The 15,749-nt window shown below is 45.7% G+C and overlaps 1 protein-coding gene and 1 long non-coding RNA gene across 5 annotated transcripts in view; one reads left to right on the top strand and one right to left on the bottom strand.

Moving 5' to 3' along the window:
• The window catches only part of MGLL (monoglyceride lipase), a 91,008-nt gene that overhangs the window by 5,689 nt on the left and 69,570 nt on the right, over positions 1 to 15,749 (bottom strand). For all 4 annotated transcript variants that reach the window (XM_090148222.1, XM_031607686.2, XM_031607711.2 and 1 more), the window contains 3 exons: positions 8,675 to 8,811; positions 7,527 to 7,637; positions 1,536 to 1,625 (listed from right to left, as the gene is read on the bottom strand). In XM_090148222.1, coding sequence (XP_090004348.1) covers positions 1,536 to 1,625; positions 7,527 to 7,637; positions 8,675 to 8,811 — 338 coding nt within the window. The remainder of the gene's footprint in view (positions 1 to 1,535; positions 1,626 to 7,526; positions 7,638 to 8,674; positions 8,812 to 15,749) is intronic.
• Positions 2,775 to 9,254, top strand: LOC149916434 (uncharacterized). Its single transcript, XR_016470117.1, has 3 exons — positions 2,775 to 2,834; positions 3,777 to 3,896; positions 8,917 to 9,254. It is a non-coding gene; the product is annotated as an uncharacterized LOC149916434 (long non-coding RNA).

Genomic DNA, 15,749 nt, shown 5'->3' with positions numbered 1-15,749 from the left:
CATGCTCTGTAGTGCAGCAATTTCCAGCAGAAAATCCAGCTGTTGGAAGCAGGTGTGCTTAAAATTGCCTTCCTTAAAGAGCAGCTGTGACACACAGTGCCACGTAATGACTTTGAGCCAGGCAGAGAGCCACATGTTCCAGCCACGCTCACTGCTCCAGGATGGGAACTCCTTTGAATTCCTGGGCCAGAACCATGGAAACCCGGTGGCTCTTCATTAGGACAAGAGGGTACAGCCTCAAGTTGTGCCAGGAAATATTCAGGTTGAGTATTAGGAAGAATATATTCTCCAAAAAGTTGGTAATGCGCTGGCACAGGCTGCCCAGAGAGTGGTGGAGCCTGGAGACCAGAACCATGTAGATGTGGCACTGAGGGATGTGGTTGGAGGGCAATAGTGGTGATAGTTGGACTAGATGGTCACAGAGGACTTTTCCAACCTTCATGATTCTGTGATTCTATTCCATAAGACTGCTTTTCTTTGCAGTTTCCTAATGGGTGAGTCAAAGGGAGGAATGTGCATTGTATCAGCTGACATCGTCTTTGCTCCTGATCCTTTCAGCTTCAATTCTAGAACTGCATGAACAGCAGGAGAAGCGATAGCATTTGTCAATGAACAATTTGCTATGACAGTGAGCTCTCCTGCTTTTGTGACATTCTTGGGTGCTTTGTTTTCCATTTAAACTTTCTGAAATACACCAAGTTCTGGGTCATCCCCTCTCTGGACCAAGCAACTTCACTCACCTGTAGACCGAGCCTCCCTGCTTGCTCTCCTCCCTCCACACCAAAAGAAAAAGGAAAGAGAATTGTCATGTATTGTGGCAGCAGTTGCAAGGACACATGGCTGTGCCAATGGTGGCATGAATGGGCTGCAATGGTTATTGCTAGGAGGGGGTATGAATGGGAGAAGAGTCTTGAGCTATGGTGACACTGAGAGAAGTTGATCCTGGAACCACTCCATTCACATTGGCAGTGGAGCTGGAATTAGGTCGTTACAATGGCTGCTTCAATTGGAGCTCACTTCAGTATTATTCCCAGGCACAGAAAGAATACATGATTTGTTCAGAAAGGCTGTGACAGAGCCAGAGTGCAATCCAGGAGACCTTGTAGCAAGGTCTTAGGGGCAGGCGTGCTTTTTTCATCTGTCTGAATGCATTCAGCACAATGCCATCCTGGTGTGTAAGCAGGGATACCAACCTCTGGCACTGGAGTTTTGCACGGCAAAGAGCAGGTTTGGAAATGCAGCCTTCAGTAATGTTTGCAACCTGCGTGAGCTGGTTGTGAAAAGAGGTGGTGGTGCAGAAGGGACACCCAGAGCAGTCATGGGTGCAGGAGGTATGCAGGGACTGGGGGCTGCTTTCCCATGGTGAGCCACATATTCTGCTCTGTGCAAAAGGGCATGGATCTAGCCCTAGTGATTTAGAAAAATGCCTTTCTTTCTTTCTTTTTTTTTTTTTTTAAATTATTTTTAACAAAAAAGAAAGGACTGCAAAAGGATACTGACCATGCAGTAACTTTAAGTGGCATTAAGGTTCTCACCTCCTTCTTGTTCCGGGAAATTGCATTTGGATCTATTGATCCCAGCGACAAGTTTGGAAGCACAAGGTTGAGTACTTTTGCTGCAAAAACCTGTGGGAGAGGAAAGCAAGTAGTTAAGGAGCTGGTCAGGGCAAGAGAGATATAGAGGACCTAATCCTAAGCTGGTGGGAATCAGCACTGAAGTTAAACAGTTGAGGAATGTCAGCTGACACAGGAGAGAGATCTGTCCTATATTTAAAACATTTCTCTTGAAGTGAGTGTTTAAACTGCTCCTGGGATTGGGTGGGTGTGCAGGTCTGACATGTGTCAGCTCTCAGTCCACCACACTGCAGCTTCATCACCCCTTCCGTTTTTCTCACTCTCAAAGAGGCATCAGTGAGGCACCTTGATAAGAAAAAGCTGTTTTCATTCCCCATGGAGCTATTTTTTTCTGTTTCTTTTTTTTTTTTTTCTCTCACTGCCCTGTCCTGCTGCCCCAGCTCTGATTTCAGGCTGTGGTGTGCACTCAATGCCATTTACAGGAGTTTCCTAGGCTGCACTCTTTCTGATAAGCAGATCCTCAGGGGAACCTGCAAATAAACACCAACAAAATGTGCATGCGTTGGCTGAGGAATCTATTGCTCACTTGTCTCCTGGGAAGGAAACACAAAAGCATTCAGCAGCCCAGGCCTGAAACTGCTGGCAGATGAAAGGGTAGCATCTTTCATCTGAATACCACTACAAGTACGTTGGTACCACGCTTCTGCTCTGATCTTTGGAATGTGTCTTTAATTAAGTGATCACCACTTGAGTCAGAAACTGTGCCATTAGTGTATGTTGCTCTATGTTACAGCCCCTCTGTGCCCTCAGCCAATACCTGCTGGTGAGCTGTCACCTATGTTCCCTGTTTCTGCTCAGATTTAATCACTACTGAAGCACTCTGACATTTCGGATCGCAGATGATACATGGCAGAGTAATTATGGTATTAGAGGAATAACACAAGGTTGCAGTCAAAGTCATCCAACGTGACAAGCAGTAAAGACTCATAGCAGATCTGAGCACCTGTGCTTTGGGCTGGCTTTGACTATAACAGGTTTCTGGGAACTGTTAGGTCAGGGCCTGAACCAGTGATTGAGCACCTGGTGAAGGAGTGTGGCCAGCCCTGGGAGCACAGGTGGAAGCAATTGATCTGTGTGATTGGAAGGGGTGGATTCTGGGTACACTGCTTCCTCACCTCACTTAAAGGCTGGCAGCCACAAGGGAAACACCTTTACTTGGGGGTCATCTCCCTGATAGTGTGCCCTGATCCTTGGAAAGGGGTAAGTGGTTTCTTTATTATTGAGTTGTGACCTCTATTTTTCTTGGGTTTGGAGTATCTATATCTGCTGCTGCCTGTTCTTTCACAGATGTCATTGTTCCTTAGAATCATTAAGGCTGGAGAAGGCTGTTAAGATCATTAAGTCCAACCATCAATTCATCCCCACCATGCCCTCTAAACCGTGTTAAAATGGCACTGTGCGAATAAAAGTAACCTCTGCTGAGCTGTCTGGAGCTGACCCATTAAAAATATATCCGCACAGGTGCAAGTACAATGAGCAAGAATGAGGGTTTCTCTTGTGTTAATGCGATGTGATGATTTGAGGAATTCATCTGAATGAATTCTAGCAAGGACTTTGTGCTGACAGTGCTGCAGCGTTTTGCTTCTCTAAGCCACTTACAGTGTCCCAGATATACATAAAGTAACTGCGGATCCTTAGCTAAGGTATTTAATTTGGAAATGCAATTATTGCAGGCTTTCTTTGCAGTCTATGGAGGCTAAGAAAAACAACCTCAGGACCTGTCTGAGATCTGAATAGTGGTTTGGATGTTTCTGCCTCTGAACGTTACTGTATCAACCTTAGGCAATTAGGCTGCCCTAAAATTGGAGGCTGACTTTAAGTGTTAGGGTGAGTTCTGTGCCTAATGATCGCTAAGTGAAGAGGAAAACCTTGGCATGAGGGGTTAGCTGATGCTCTCTCAAGATCTGCTTAAAATATCAGTCACAAAATCCAGGTGTTGTTATTAAGGCCATAGATAACTAGGCCTAGAGCACAGAAAATAGAGGGGAGGGCTTTCCTTACTTTTAAGTTCAGCTTTAGGGTACAGTAAATTGATGTACTCTTACATTACGGAAGTAATATGTTTGGTGGTGATGAGCTGCACACTTGTCAGATTCAGTGTGACCATGTATGTGTTCTAATGATACGTGCTTATCTCCACAGCCTACAGATGACCTCTGTGACGTGCTTTGGAAAATTCCTGGAGCTTCTGCACGTATCTGGAGTTTTGCCAAACTGCTATAGAAATACAGCTGGATCTGGTCCCAAGCACTTCCAGCCCAGGTGAGTGGTGTCAGTGCGGTTGCTTCTGATGTTCAGCTGTGTAAGGGAAACCCTGGGCTCTGTAGATAGCATGTCAGATATGCCCATGTATATGTATTTCCTGTGTGCACAGGAACTCTTATTTATGCACAGGCAGAACCTTTTAGTATAAAAGTCTCATTGGGAAAGGACTCTGACTTCTGGAGGGTCTTCAGATCTGCAGGTGGTACACGGTCCATATTTGGATTCGTAGCATCATTAAGGTTGGAAAAGATCTCTAAGATCACCAAGTCCAACTGTCAACCCATCCCCACCGTGCCCATAACCACATCCCTCAGTGCCACATCTCCACAGTTCTCAAACACTTCCAGGCACGGTGACTCCAGCACTCCCTGGGCAGCAGTGCCAGTGCATCACTGCTCTAAGAAGAAACTGTTCCTAACATCCAACCTGAACCTCCCCTGGCACAACTTAAGGCTGTTATCTCTTGTCCTTTGAATCAAGGTCACATCCAGTGGAAAACTCAAGTTTTTATAATCAAAGAGACAAAAGGTTCCCCTGAGCCTTAAATGATTATGAGCAATGTGATGCAACCTGTGACATGCTGGACTTTAATTAAAAGCCATACTATTGAAGGGCTGGCTGTGTTTGATATATGAAGGCTTTTGTCCCTGTTGGTTCAAAGTGGCAACTGTTGGTTCTTGAGATAACTGCTCCCAAATGACCAAGAGTGCAATGCTGGGAATATTGGCTAGGCTGAGGATGATGCTTTAGGAGCATCAGTTATTTGAGCTGCTCAGTGCAGGTGTGTGAAATTCTAACGCTGTTCAGATCTCACATCTGTCAGAATCATCTTGGGATAAGATTGAAATAGAGTGCTAAACATTGCCTCTTGACTGGAAGTGCAACTCAAAGCTGACTTCACAGGTTTTGCATTGGTTTAACTGCATGGATGCTTTGTGGTGTAGACACGTTTCTTCTGAACAAAATAATCTCTCTCCCCACACACCTCTATGTGGTTACTCCTCTTTCAAGATCTCTTCTTGACCAACTGCTTGAGTGAATGCTTTCTAGTTCAGTTCACCAACAAGTGAGCTGGATTGTCAAACAGGTGATGTGTGAGCTGCATATGCTAGCCAGGCTTGTTTTGCTGAGCAGAAAAATCTCTGGAAGAAAAACTGATAAGCTACTGGTATCAGGCTGAGAGCAATGGGTACAGGGATGCCAGGGAGATGGGATATCAGGAAAATGAGATGGTATATGATCAAGGATATGCCAGGTATGCTGTTTTCATACCTCAGAAAGAGCCAAATGGAAAACTCAAAGCGAAGAGCCATTCTTGTGTACTGATTCTGTAAGGCATATGCTGGGGGTAGGGATTATTATTTCCTATGAGATTGTGCAGCCCGCTCTATTTCACAGCATTCAGCAGCAGAAATTCAGCGGGACACACTTTCTTATTCTCATGCTGCTCTTTGTCAGCACATGTGATTTCTGTCCCTTTGCATCCTTTGAAATTCAGAAGGCTCAGAGCCAAGTTTGGTCCAGAGAGAGCAGCAGGATCCTGCTCTCCTCACTGGGTTTGAAACAAGTAGGTAGGTGTTTCTACCAGGCGTCACAGGGCACTGGATGAATTGTGTCACTGCTTTGAGCTCTCACTTGTGTAGCCGAGGTAAATTGTTGCTCAGCAGGAAACTGCCCCAGCAATGGGCTGAATGCAGTGGACCTTGGGAAATGGCTCATGGCCTGGAAGTCGCACCGGTTCCAGGGGAAAACCAAAGCCTTTGTGCCTCAGAGGCACTGGCACCAATGCTGGGTCCTTTGGCTCTGAGAAGGGAAAAGCACACAAGTGTTTCCAGCTCAACTTCTTGGGAAGTGGCAGCTTTTGCAGGAATATTCTGCTTGCTTTCACTCCTTCCTCTTGCAAATATCTTTCCAACTCCAGGAATGACTTTGAATACATTTGACAGAGCAGAAATATTTCAGAAATAATTGCATTTTTACCAGTTTTGAGAAGCGGCAATAGATCTGAGGGAGAAGGGAATGTGCTGTGAACTGTTATGTGCTTGAGATGCTCCCTAAGAATGTGACCCCATAAACAACTTTGCAATGCTTCAGTTAGAGATTAGGATTTCCTGAACTGAAATTTAACCACTATCTGCTACTGACCTGCAAGAAACCGAACTGCAATAATACTAGTTTCCATAGAGCTGGATAGACCCTATTTCAGAAAGGATTTAGCATCTAGCAAACTGAATAGAAGGCTTTTCTTCTTCTTAGAGCTGTATTTTCCACCTGTGGGGAGTCGCTCATGAGGAAAACACTGACTGGCATCCAGGTGGTGCAGCTCTCAGCAGGGTTTGGCATTTTAAGGCTGGAGGTCTCAACACATTTCCTTCTATGGAAAAGCGAGATGATTAAAAGCCACCCTTGTTGGGGCTTGTATTCTTCTTTTGTGGGGTCAGTTGGTGGGTTACGTACAGCAAAAGGTGTGACAGGATTATGCTGAAAGCTGAGGCAAAATGTTTCCTTTTTCTCAGGAGAAAAAAAAGAGGAGAAATAGTTCAGAAGTAGATTAAAATGAGAAGCTGGCCCTAGGAAGAGTCTAAGGAGAAAGGTTAAAGGGATGAGGTCTGTGGGAATGAGTTGTTCTCTCATTACTGCTGCCTTAGCTGGTCCTTCCCTTTGCTTACAGTTTCTTTTTAGAGTTGTTTATTCTTTTAAGCATCCAGAAAGGAGGGGGCAGCTGAGGGTTGGCTGCCTCCCTGGGGAAGGGCAGAGCAGGCAGTGCAAACTGGGGTCAGAAATAACCCAGGATAGGAGATGTGGACTCGAGGAGGTGAAGCCTAAATGCTAACAGAAGGAGATGCTGCACAAGGACCAGCAGTGGTACCAAGCCAAAATGCTGCTGTTGATGCTCTAGCTGGAAGCCATTCAGGCTCATGGATTCCTGGGACTCAAGAGCTCTAGTTTTGTTTAGAAATCGATCATCCCCCAAATGTCAAAAATAACCCCAGCCTGACATCGCCAGCAGCCTGTGCTGAACTGTACCAGACTTTGTATGAGTCAGGGAGAAAACCGAGAGGAAGGGGAAGGCCGGTGCTGTGTGGGTTGCTGCGGGGTGTGTGATGACGGCACAGCCTGCTGCCACCTCCTGTAGTGCATTGCACTCTGCCTTCCCTTTAAATAAGCTTTTCTGGATGAGTTCAGGATTTGCTTCCCCTCCAAATAGTGGGTGCAGCTGTGAGAGAAGCGCTCCAAAGCAGTGTACTGATTGACATTCAGGTGCTATCTAAGAGGGTTTGATGTTCTCATAACTTCATTTGAGTTGGAAAGGCCCCTTAAAGGCCATCAGTCCAACCCCCCTTCAATGAACAGGGACACCCACAGCTCCATCAGATGCTCAGAGCGCCTCCAGCCTGACCTCGGCTGTCTCCAGAGATGGGGCACCCACCACCTCTCTGTGCAGCCTGTGCCAGTGCCTTACTGTAAAGGAAAAAAAAAGTCTACCCCATATCCAGTCTAAATCCCCCCCCACTTTTAGTTTGTAACCATTTTCCCTTGTCCTAACGGGAGGAGGCTGGGAATCTCAACTCCAAAGGTTTTGTTCAGTGGAGGAGATGACTGGGTGCACTGGGGGTTGGCTCTTACCTTGATGGGGGTGGCAACTTCTGGGCTAGCAACCACCAGAGGAGAGATTAGCAGCATGCCTGAAAAGTCACTGGGTCTCTCGCTGGCTGTCAGAATGGAGATGGCTCCCCCCTGCAATGCAAAATAACACAGCTTAATGCAGATCACAACCTCTCACTTACATAGTAATCCTGTTACTGGAAGGGTTTAGTTCAAAAAAAAAAAAAAGCAAACAATTTCTGCCGAACTACCCAGTGTGCAGAAATCCTCACTCATTACTGGGAGTTAAATACTCTTCTTGTCCACATCACCAACCCCACCAGCCCATCCTGACTCCATGCACCCTACGCATCGCTTTGAGCCAAATGTGACCTGGCTCAGCCTGAAGACAGAAGGAGGGCTGGGGGATGCAGGCATTTGGCTGGCTTGCTGGGGGAAGTTTGCAGAGGATTAGTTGCCAAGGGAAATCTTTGGTGACCTTCCACTCTGCCAGAGAAGCAAGGGCTCGTTAAATGGAGCAGCAGTGAGAAGCATCTGAAAGACCTGGCTGGGAAATTAGCTCCTTGTTACAGCGGCTTTGGAGCGCGGCGAGCACTTCAGAGCATGCCATGCGTTCTTATGCAAGAACAATCGTTTATCTGAGCATGGGCTGAATCCCCAAGCACTTATTCATTTTTCTCTCCTCCGGGAAGGCAGGGGGAGAAGATCAATGACATCAATGGGAATATGCTCGCTTGAATAAAGGGATTTGGCCCGTGCTGTCAGAACCAGACTTCAGATCTGTTCACCAAATCATTGCCTTTGTTTTGGCGGCCTTAATCCTTGGTACGCTTCCCTGTAAGGTTGTTTAACAGAATGAGGCTATGCAGTGCTTTCCTGCTTCATCCCCTAGCTGCTCACAAAGCTCTGAAGGGCTTACTCTCCTGGTTACTGGGTAAAATGAAAGGAGAAGCCTGATGCTGCAGAGGGGTGGTAGGATTTATTGAGTTCTCAGTGTGATTGAACCGTCCTACTAAAAGACAGATCCACTGTTGCAAATGGGCACTAAATAGGGCCATGATCCAGCTAGAGAAGTTAAGGGCTAGCTATTACTGGAGGCAGATCTTGTGCAGTAAAGCATGCTGACAAATTGATTGTGCCCTGCAAGGAGGGGAGGGGATGATGCTTACCATGGAGTGCCCCAGGATGAGGATGGGCAGCCCTGGATGATCCTTTTTCATGAGATCAATGTGCTGCAAGCTGTCCCTGATGAAGATGTGGAAATCTGAGACAACCATCCGATCCCCCTCGCTCTGCCCATGGCCAACTGTAGGAGAAAAGGAAAACATGCATCTAAGTGATCTGAAGTGGTTGCAGTCAAGAAAAGCTTTATCGAAACGTGCCTACTGAGCTGTTACTGTCCTCCTCCCAGTCTTTTAGAGGTTGTGGAGCATCCTCCTTGGAAATCTTCAAAGGATGCCTCGATGTGGACCTGGACACCCAAATCTGGGCCTCCCTGAGGTTGGAGCACATGGACCCAGAGCTCCCTGACAACATCAGCCAATCACCGTAGAGCAAAAACTACTGCGTGAGCATTGCCAAGAAATGGAAAAAAACCTCTGAACACTGGGTACAGTCACTATAAACTTAACAGACCTTGGATATAGACTGTTCCAGTGCGTGGGTGTGCATGAGCTTTGCAGAGTCCTCAGTGCTGCTTTGGAGCAGGAGGTGAGCTGGAAGCCTTCCCGTTCTGAGGGGCATTCAGCAGAGGCCAAGGCCTCCAAGGGGAGGCAGCAGCCTGTAGTGGGGATACATCAGGTGGCATGCTCCTTCTAAATGAGTGCTCATGCAAACTGTGCTGCACCTGGGTGCTGCTAGCTAGTTCTGTATCTGGGAATTATCTCATCTAATCAAAGGGAAAGGAGTGACAAAAATGGGAGATGAAGAGTTGCCATGGAAACAGTGGTATCCCTGGCAGAGGTGGACTCAGCAGATCCACGAGCACAATTCCAGGCAGTTCTGAACTCACAAAGGCTTGAAATTAGTCACAGAATCACCAAGATTGGAAAAGACCTCCAAGATTGTCTAGTCCAACTGTCCTCCTACCACCAGTGTTTCCCCATTAAACCACACCCCTTATAGAATCACGGAATCCACTTTGGGGAAGCACTTTGCATGTGTACTGCACCGAACATTAGACAGATAGACTATCAGGAATAGAATTCTTCCTTAAAAGCAGTTCTCTGTTTCTATTCCATGCACATTGCTAAGGAAAACTGTAAAGGGGGAAATCCTATGCAAACCACTTCCATGTTGATGGTGTGCAGGGAGTGCCAAACAGCATCTCCTCCTGTGAGCCTCCCTGGGGCTCCTCTGGTGGGACCAGACTGCAGGGAGAGATTCAAAGGCATGAAGGGCAATGGCTTGTCAAAGCCCAGCATCTAAGAAAGCCTGAACTCCAGATTTTCTTATTTCCTTGTTTCCGAGTGGTATCCGTGGGTCTCAAGGCAGTGAGTATGGCAATCAGCCATGACGTCTGCCTGACCAACTCAGAGATGTCATCCTGGTCAATCACAAATAATATATTGTTGGTGCTTCTTTCTATGCACACACTGCAGTTTCTGCCAAAATACGACACTGTAAGCATCCCCCATGGATCAGTGATCAGAAACAAATCAAGGAGCCAATTAAAATAAGAACTGAAATGGTCTACAGAAGTGAAGCCATGTGTGGGGCTAGTGGATTTATTTACCTTTTTCTCAACATCTGTGTACTTTCAGTCATCTCGCTCTATGGAGCTCAGATGTGTCTTCTGCTCAATATTTGAACTGCAGATTTAACAGGCTGATAGGAGTTGAGCAGTCCAGAGAGAGAGAGAGGAACCTGTTCTCTTAGCAGAGCTCTGCACTTCCACTTCTTTTTTCTCTGGTGCACTTGCTTCTTGTATCTCTTTCCGTGCAGTCTGTGCAAGACAGCTGAGCAAGCAGAAATAGCAATATCCCCGTGACCCAGGTCTGTATATGGGCTGTGAGTCTGTCTGGGGGCTGTGAGGCTTTGCCCTATTTTTGGGTAGAGAGAGGCAGGTCTGGAAGGCCTCCCGGGATGTTCGTCCTACTACAAAACAACGATACTGCCCCTAACAGAGAGGTATCTATGTATTTCTTGGCTCAGGAAGCCAAGAAATGCCTGTGCAGCAGCACACCACTGGATTTCTCCAGGTCTGTGGTAATTTTATTGATCACTTAATGAATCTGTGCTTTTAGCTACTAAACTACTGTCCCTCTCTCATGGCACAGCAGTGCTTGGGGAGTAGTTTGTTTGCATGTGTGGTATAAGAAGATCATGCAAATCTTTGCCCCAGTACTTTGCTCCAGTACTGCCAGATGGCAGACTTCCTTCCAGGAAACCAAACTCCTTCCACCAGAGAATAAATTTATTGAAAGTTTGAATCTCCCAGCTGAGAAGGCTTCAGGGAAAGGAGTTAAGATCTCTTCTGTTAAATGAAAGCCATGTGCACAACCGAACATCAACGAAGTCATGGGTATTGACCTGTTTTTCTCTCATCTTTTGCCTCTGGAGCTATTAAGAGTGAAAGATCATTCGTTCTTGATGTGAAGCTATCTGCTTTGAGTTTTGCTTGGAAAGAACTGATGTAGCAATCCCACAGCACCTGTGGGAGGATACTTGGTGCAAGAGGAGAGGACTGGCCTGGGCACAGGAAGCAACCAGGGCTGCCCAAACCCATGTGAGACAGCAGCCACGAGTTCCCACGGCATCTCTCCTCTTGGGGCCACTGGTTTCAACAAGACAATGCCTTTGCCATGAAGCTTCTTGACATGCACATCTATAAAGAGCTGAGATTACCCATGCACATCTTTCATTAGCTGTTAGTAGCTCTCACAGCTATCTGGCTTCACCACCATCTTGTGCGTTTCATATGCATGCAGTGGCTTAGTTATCAACTATTTCAGGTTCTAGGTACTAAGATGTGAGCATTCTTTACTAGATGCAAGCCTTTAAAAAGAGAATGTACAACTTTTTTTTTTTTTTTCCAATTGCCATCTAGGATTAAAATGCCTGAGCCTCCATTTGCAAGTGAATGCATCGCTGCTAAATAAGAGACATTGCTGAAACAAAGCCTGAATAAAGGCTGCAGAGATCTGGCCCAATATGCACAAACTATTTTATGCATGAGTTTATTCAGATTGCAGCTCTAACACTGTAGGGGCATGAACAGTGACTTGTGATCAGTCAACCCTATCTGAAAGCATGACCTCTGAGCATGATTCCTCCTATGGCTATAGATCCTCCAATGTTACACACCTCTCTGGGTGGAAGAATGCTGACTGCCTGAGCAGGAAGACAAAGCTGAGGGTTCAGCGATGGAATTCTTAATGGTGTGAGGGCTCTGGGGATTGAATTATCACTGCAAAGGTATCGCATAAAGGATCGCCTGCATAAAGGAACCTTTATCAGTCTGGATAAGCTCAGCAGCACTGCTCACCTTAGAGAGCTGTATCCTCATCTGGGTTGAAAACAAGGGGGAAGCTGCTGAACAGCTCTTCTGCTGAGAAAAAGGGGGAAGAACAAACGAGAAGGAGCTTTGACAACTTTTGTCTTAGCATCACACTGCATTCCCTCTGGAGAAGGAAGGAGCTTCAAATCCTCAACAAATCATGCTGAGCCATGGTGAGAAAATCCCTCCAGGCTCCCCACTCCATCACACCTGAGCAGAATCTTGTTCTCTGGCTGTTATACAAGCCTCAGGCCATACGTGTTTCTTTTTCCTTCTATCACCAGACCCTCCCAGCAAAGGCACTGCCCGACCCTGTGTGCTCAGGTGTGCTGTGAGCCATCCCTCAAAGCTCCAGCTGGGACATTTTGCCACTGAAGATGAGGTGACATGGAAACTGCAGGGTAAAATGCTGACTTCAGCTATGCTGCTGTATATTTTCTGATGTCAGTGGTGTTCCTTAAAGCTCATAGTTGTGGGAGAACAGAAATTATGGTCTGTTGTTTTTTCAGCCCTTGCTCACTATTTATCGTGAGAAAGCCATAAAACGTAGAGAGAGGACATGAGAAAGCTGCCTGGGGAGCAGTAACTCTCCAAGCAGAGTCTGGATCTTGACTATTCATATATTTGGAGGCTTCCTGCTTTGGGATAGCGGAGATGGTTTGGTTCCATTTTTGTTGCAGTAAGGATACCACCACAGGCACTGGTGATATGAAATGCTGTCTCCAGCCAATTGATGGTAGAAATAATCATCAGAAGCACAGGGCTTGATTCCTGGCTTAGGATCCATCGCACCATGTGCTTGTTTTTTTTCTGTCTGGATACCTAACTGTTGTGATGGGACAAAAGGAATTGGCTTCAAACTAAAAGAGAGGAGATTTAGATTTAGACTGGATATAAGGAAGATTTTTGCAATAAGGGCAGTGAGGCACTGGCACAGGCTGCAGAGAGGTGGTGGTGCCCTGTCCCTGCAGAGAGCTGAGGTCAGGCTGGATGGGCTCTGAGCACCTGATGGAGCTGTGGGTGTCCCTGTTCATTGCAGGTGGGTTGGATCACATGACCTTTAAGAGACCCTTTCAAGTCAAACAATTTCCCAGTCCCAACTCCAAGAACTGAAAGTGGGAGAACGACTGAGAGAGAGAGCTGGAAGTTCAGGCTCTCCAGGTTTACTGCTCCTGGGGCATAAACACATTTGGAGTTGCAGTAACAGTGGAGTGCGGATGCAGGAGCAGCTAAATGTGAGACCTGTCATGTTAATAACCTCCAGCTGAGAGCTGCTCCTGCAGAGCAGAATCCCACACCAAAGGGACACTTCTTAATGATGTCAGAAGGGGCCATTTGCAAAGCTTGCTGCAGCAGCCTCTGGTTTAATAAGCCAGAGCATGGATGTGATTCCACTCCCAAAGAGGCTGTGGGAGGTCAGAGAGGTGGTCTTACTGCTCCAGCACACTGCAGCACAACAGGCAGCAGCAAAGGGAGGGTTTTTGCAAGATCCTGAGCTAAGCTCAGGCTGAAGGACCCTCTTCTTTCTCTACCTCTGATTAATAAGCTTACTGGAGGGACCTACAGCTGAAGTCTGACAAATCCATTTGAAACAAATGCCTTTATGCCTTTTGGAGGAGTTATTTGCAGGAAGATTATGCATTTGCTTTTGCTTTGTTCCTCAGGGCCTTAGGTTTCTGCACCAAACTGGAAATGGGATGAGCAATGATACAGCATGAGCCAGTGCTCACCTTTAAAGCACTAAGTCAAGCAGACAGAGTTCACAGGACTGTTTTAGTCTTGAAAGATGTTGTAGCAGTTAATTAAGTGGTGTCACAAGGCATTACAGCTGATACTTGTATTTATGGCATCTATTCAAATTTTGTTCCACGTGTACAGCGCCCAGCACTGTAGGGCATCATTACAGACCTTGGTCCCAGGTACTGCAAGATCTAAACATAAGAATAAACTCCAATCCAAGAATGTAAGGCAGCAGATTTTTGCAGAGGAGGAGATGGGAGAAAGCACATAGATGGAGAATGTGGTTGATACGATACACAAATGACAGTAATAATGGGTGTACATAACAAATGTGTAAAGCCTTCACTTTCTGCTTGGGTGTTAGTTTTTTTTTGTTTTTTTTTTTGAGGTTTAATGAAAGAATGAACAAGTAAACACTTCAAATTGTCAGAACAATTCACTCTTGAACAAACTATACTTGGTTTATAATGAATCAAGTACACATCTTTTTCATCAAGTGAGCAATGCTCATTAATTAAATATATTAGATTTCAGAGCCCCCAGTGTTTAATTATTCGTTTAACAAGCAGTACATCTAATCCACCATCCAGGCTTGCAACAATGAAAGCAACAGGAGTAAACTTCAAGCAGGACAGTCAACATCTGGGAAAGTCAGCAGACTGTTCCTTTATCCTCAGGAACATGTAAAGCAAATGTTCTACTTGAGGACAGATATACACAGGAAACACCTCTGATTCCATCAGAAGGAGTCCTGCTCAACAAAGCAGCTTCCCTGTCCTGGGAGCACCATCAGCACAGCAAGGAAGCCTGTTCTGCTTTTTCTTCCCAACTGCCTCTTCCCATTTCCCAACAAAAGAATTATAGAATTATTAAGGTTGGGAAAGACCACTGAGATCAAGTCCACCTCTCAAACCATCACCACAATGGCCACTAAACTACATTCCTTAGTGCTGCATCCATACCTTTCTTGAACACCTCCAGGGACAGTGATTCCACCACTCCCTGGGCAGCCCATCCCAGTGCCTTGTAACTCTTTCTGAGTCATTTTTTCTAATATCCAACCCAACTTGAGGCCGTTACCCCTTGTTTTAAACCAAGTCTAATGCACTCAGTAGTGCCAGCTCTCTGTATGTCCATACTCTTCATTTTGTATGCAGTTGGGCAGGACAGAGACAGCTGAGAAGCACTGGGAACTTAAAGGAGAAGGCTCACCCTAACCACTCGTTCCATCTTTAGCTGTTTTGAGGATCTGAAATATATCACAAAACATGCTTATTGCTGGAAAATCTTGTCTGTCCTCTGTCTGAGCAGCCCTCAGCATCCCTTCTTTTTTACCACCTCTATGGATACAGTGAATACCCTATGTTTCTCATGACAATAGCCAGGTTATAAAGCCATTAGCTATGGTACCCAGCAGTATCTCTCCACCCTCGGTGTTTTATACATTAAGCATTTGCCTAAGAATTCCACCCCCCATTTATTAAAGGAAAGGCTTGCTTTGAATACACAAGTCCAGAATCTTCCTTTTTCCTTCTCAAGATTAGGAAAATCATTTTTCTTTCAGTATTTGCTGGATAGTCTTTGTGCACTTGTCTCACACAAAGAGTGCAGCAAACTGAAAGCCTTCTCCGCCCACATCAGAGACACATTTGCAGAGCTGAGATATTTTTAGAATAGTGCACACACAGAGTTATATTGTTTGTTGTCTTGGTTAGAAAAAAAAAAAAAAAAAAGAAACAGGCAATTTTCTATACTAAAATTATTTGTGCCTTATTGCTGGGCAGCAGAGAACCAGTCGTCTTGGTGAAGCCATTTAAAATCTTTTCTGTACTCTAAAGATGACAAACAAAATGACCTGGTACATATCAGAGCAGTCATTAACTCTGTCCAACAAGGCAAACTGTTTCTGCCAATGCTAAGATTCAATTCATCTCTAATGGATACAGACGTGGTTCTCTTGGCTCTAGAAGACTTGCCTATGTTGTTCAACTATGCTGTTGCTGAAT

This window comes from Phasianus colchicus, chromosome 11 (genome assembly GCF_987193195.1).
Source record: "Phasianus colchicus chromosome 11, bPhaCol1.hap1.1, whole genome shotgun sequence".
In the NCBI taxonomy this organism is placed as follows: Eukaryota; Metazoa; Chordata; class Aves; order Galliformes; family Phasianidae; genus Phasianus; species Phasianus colchicus.
Note: the sequence above shows the minus strand (reverse complement) of the source record. Positions and strands in the feature narration are given on the sequence as shown.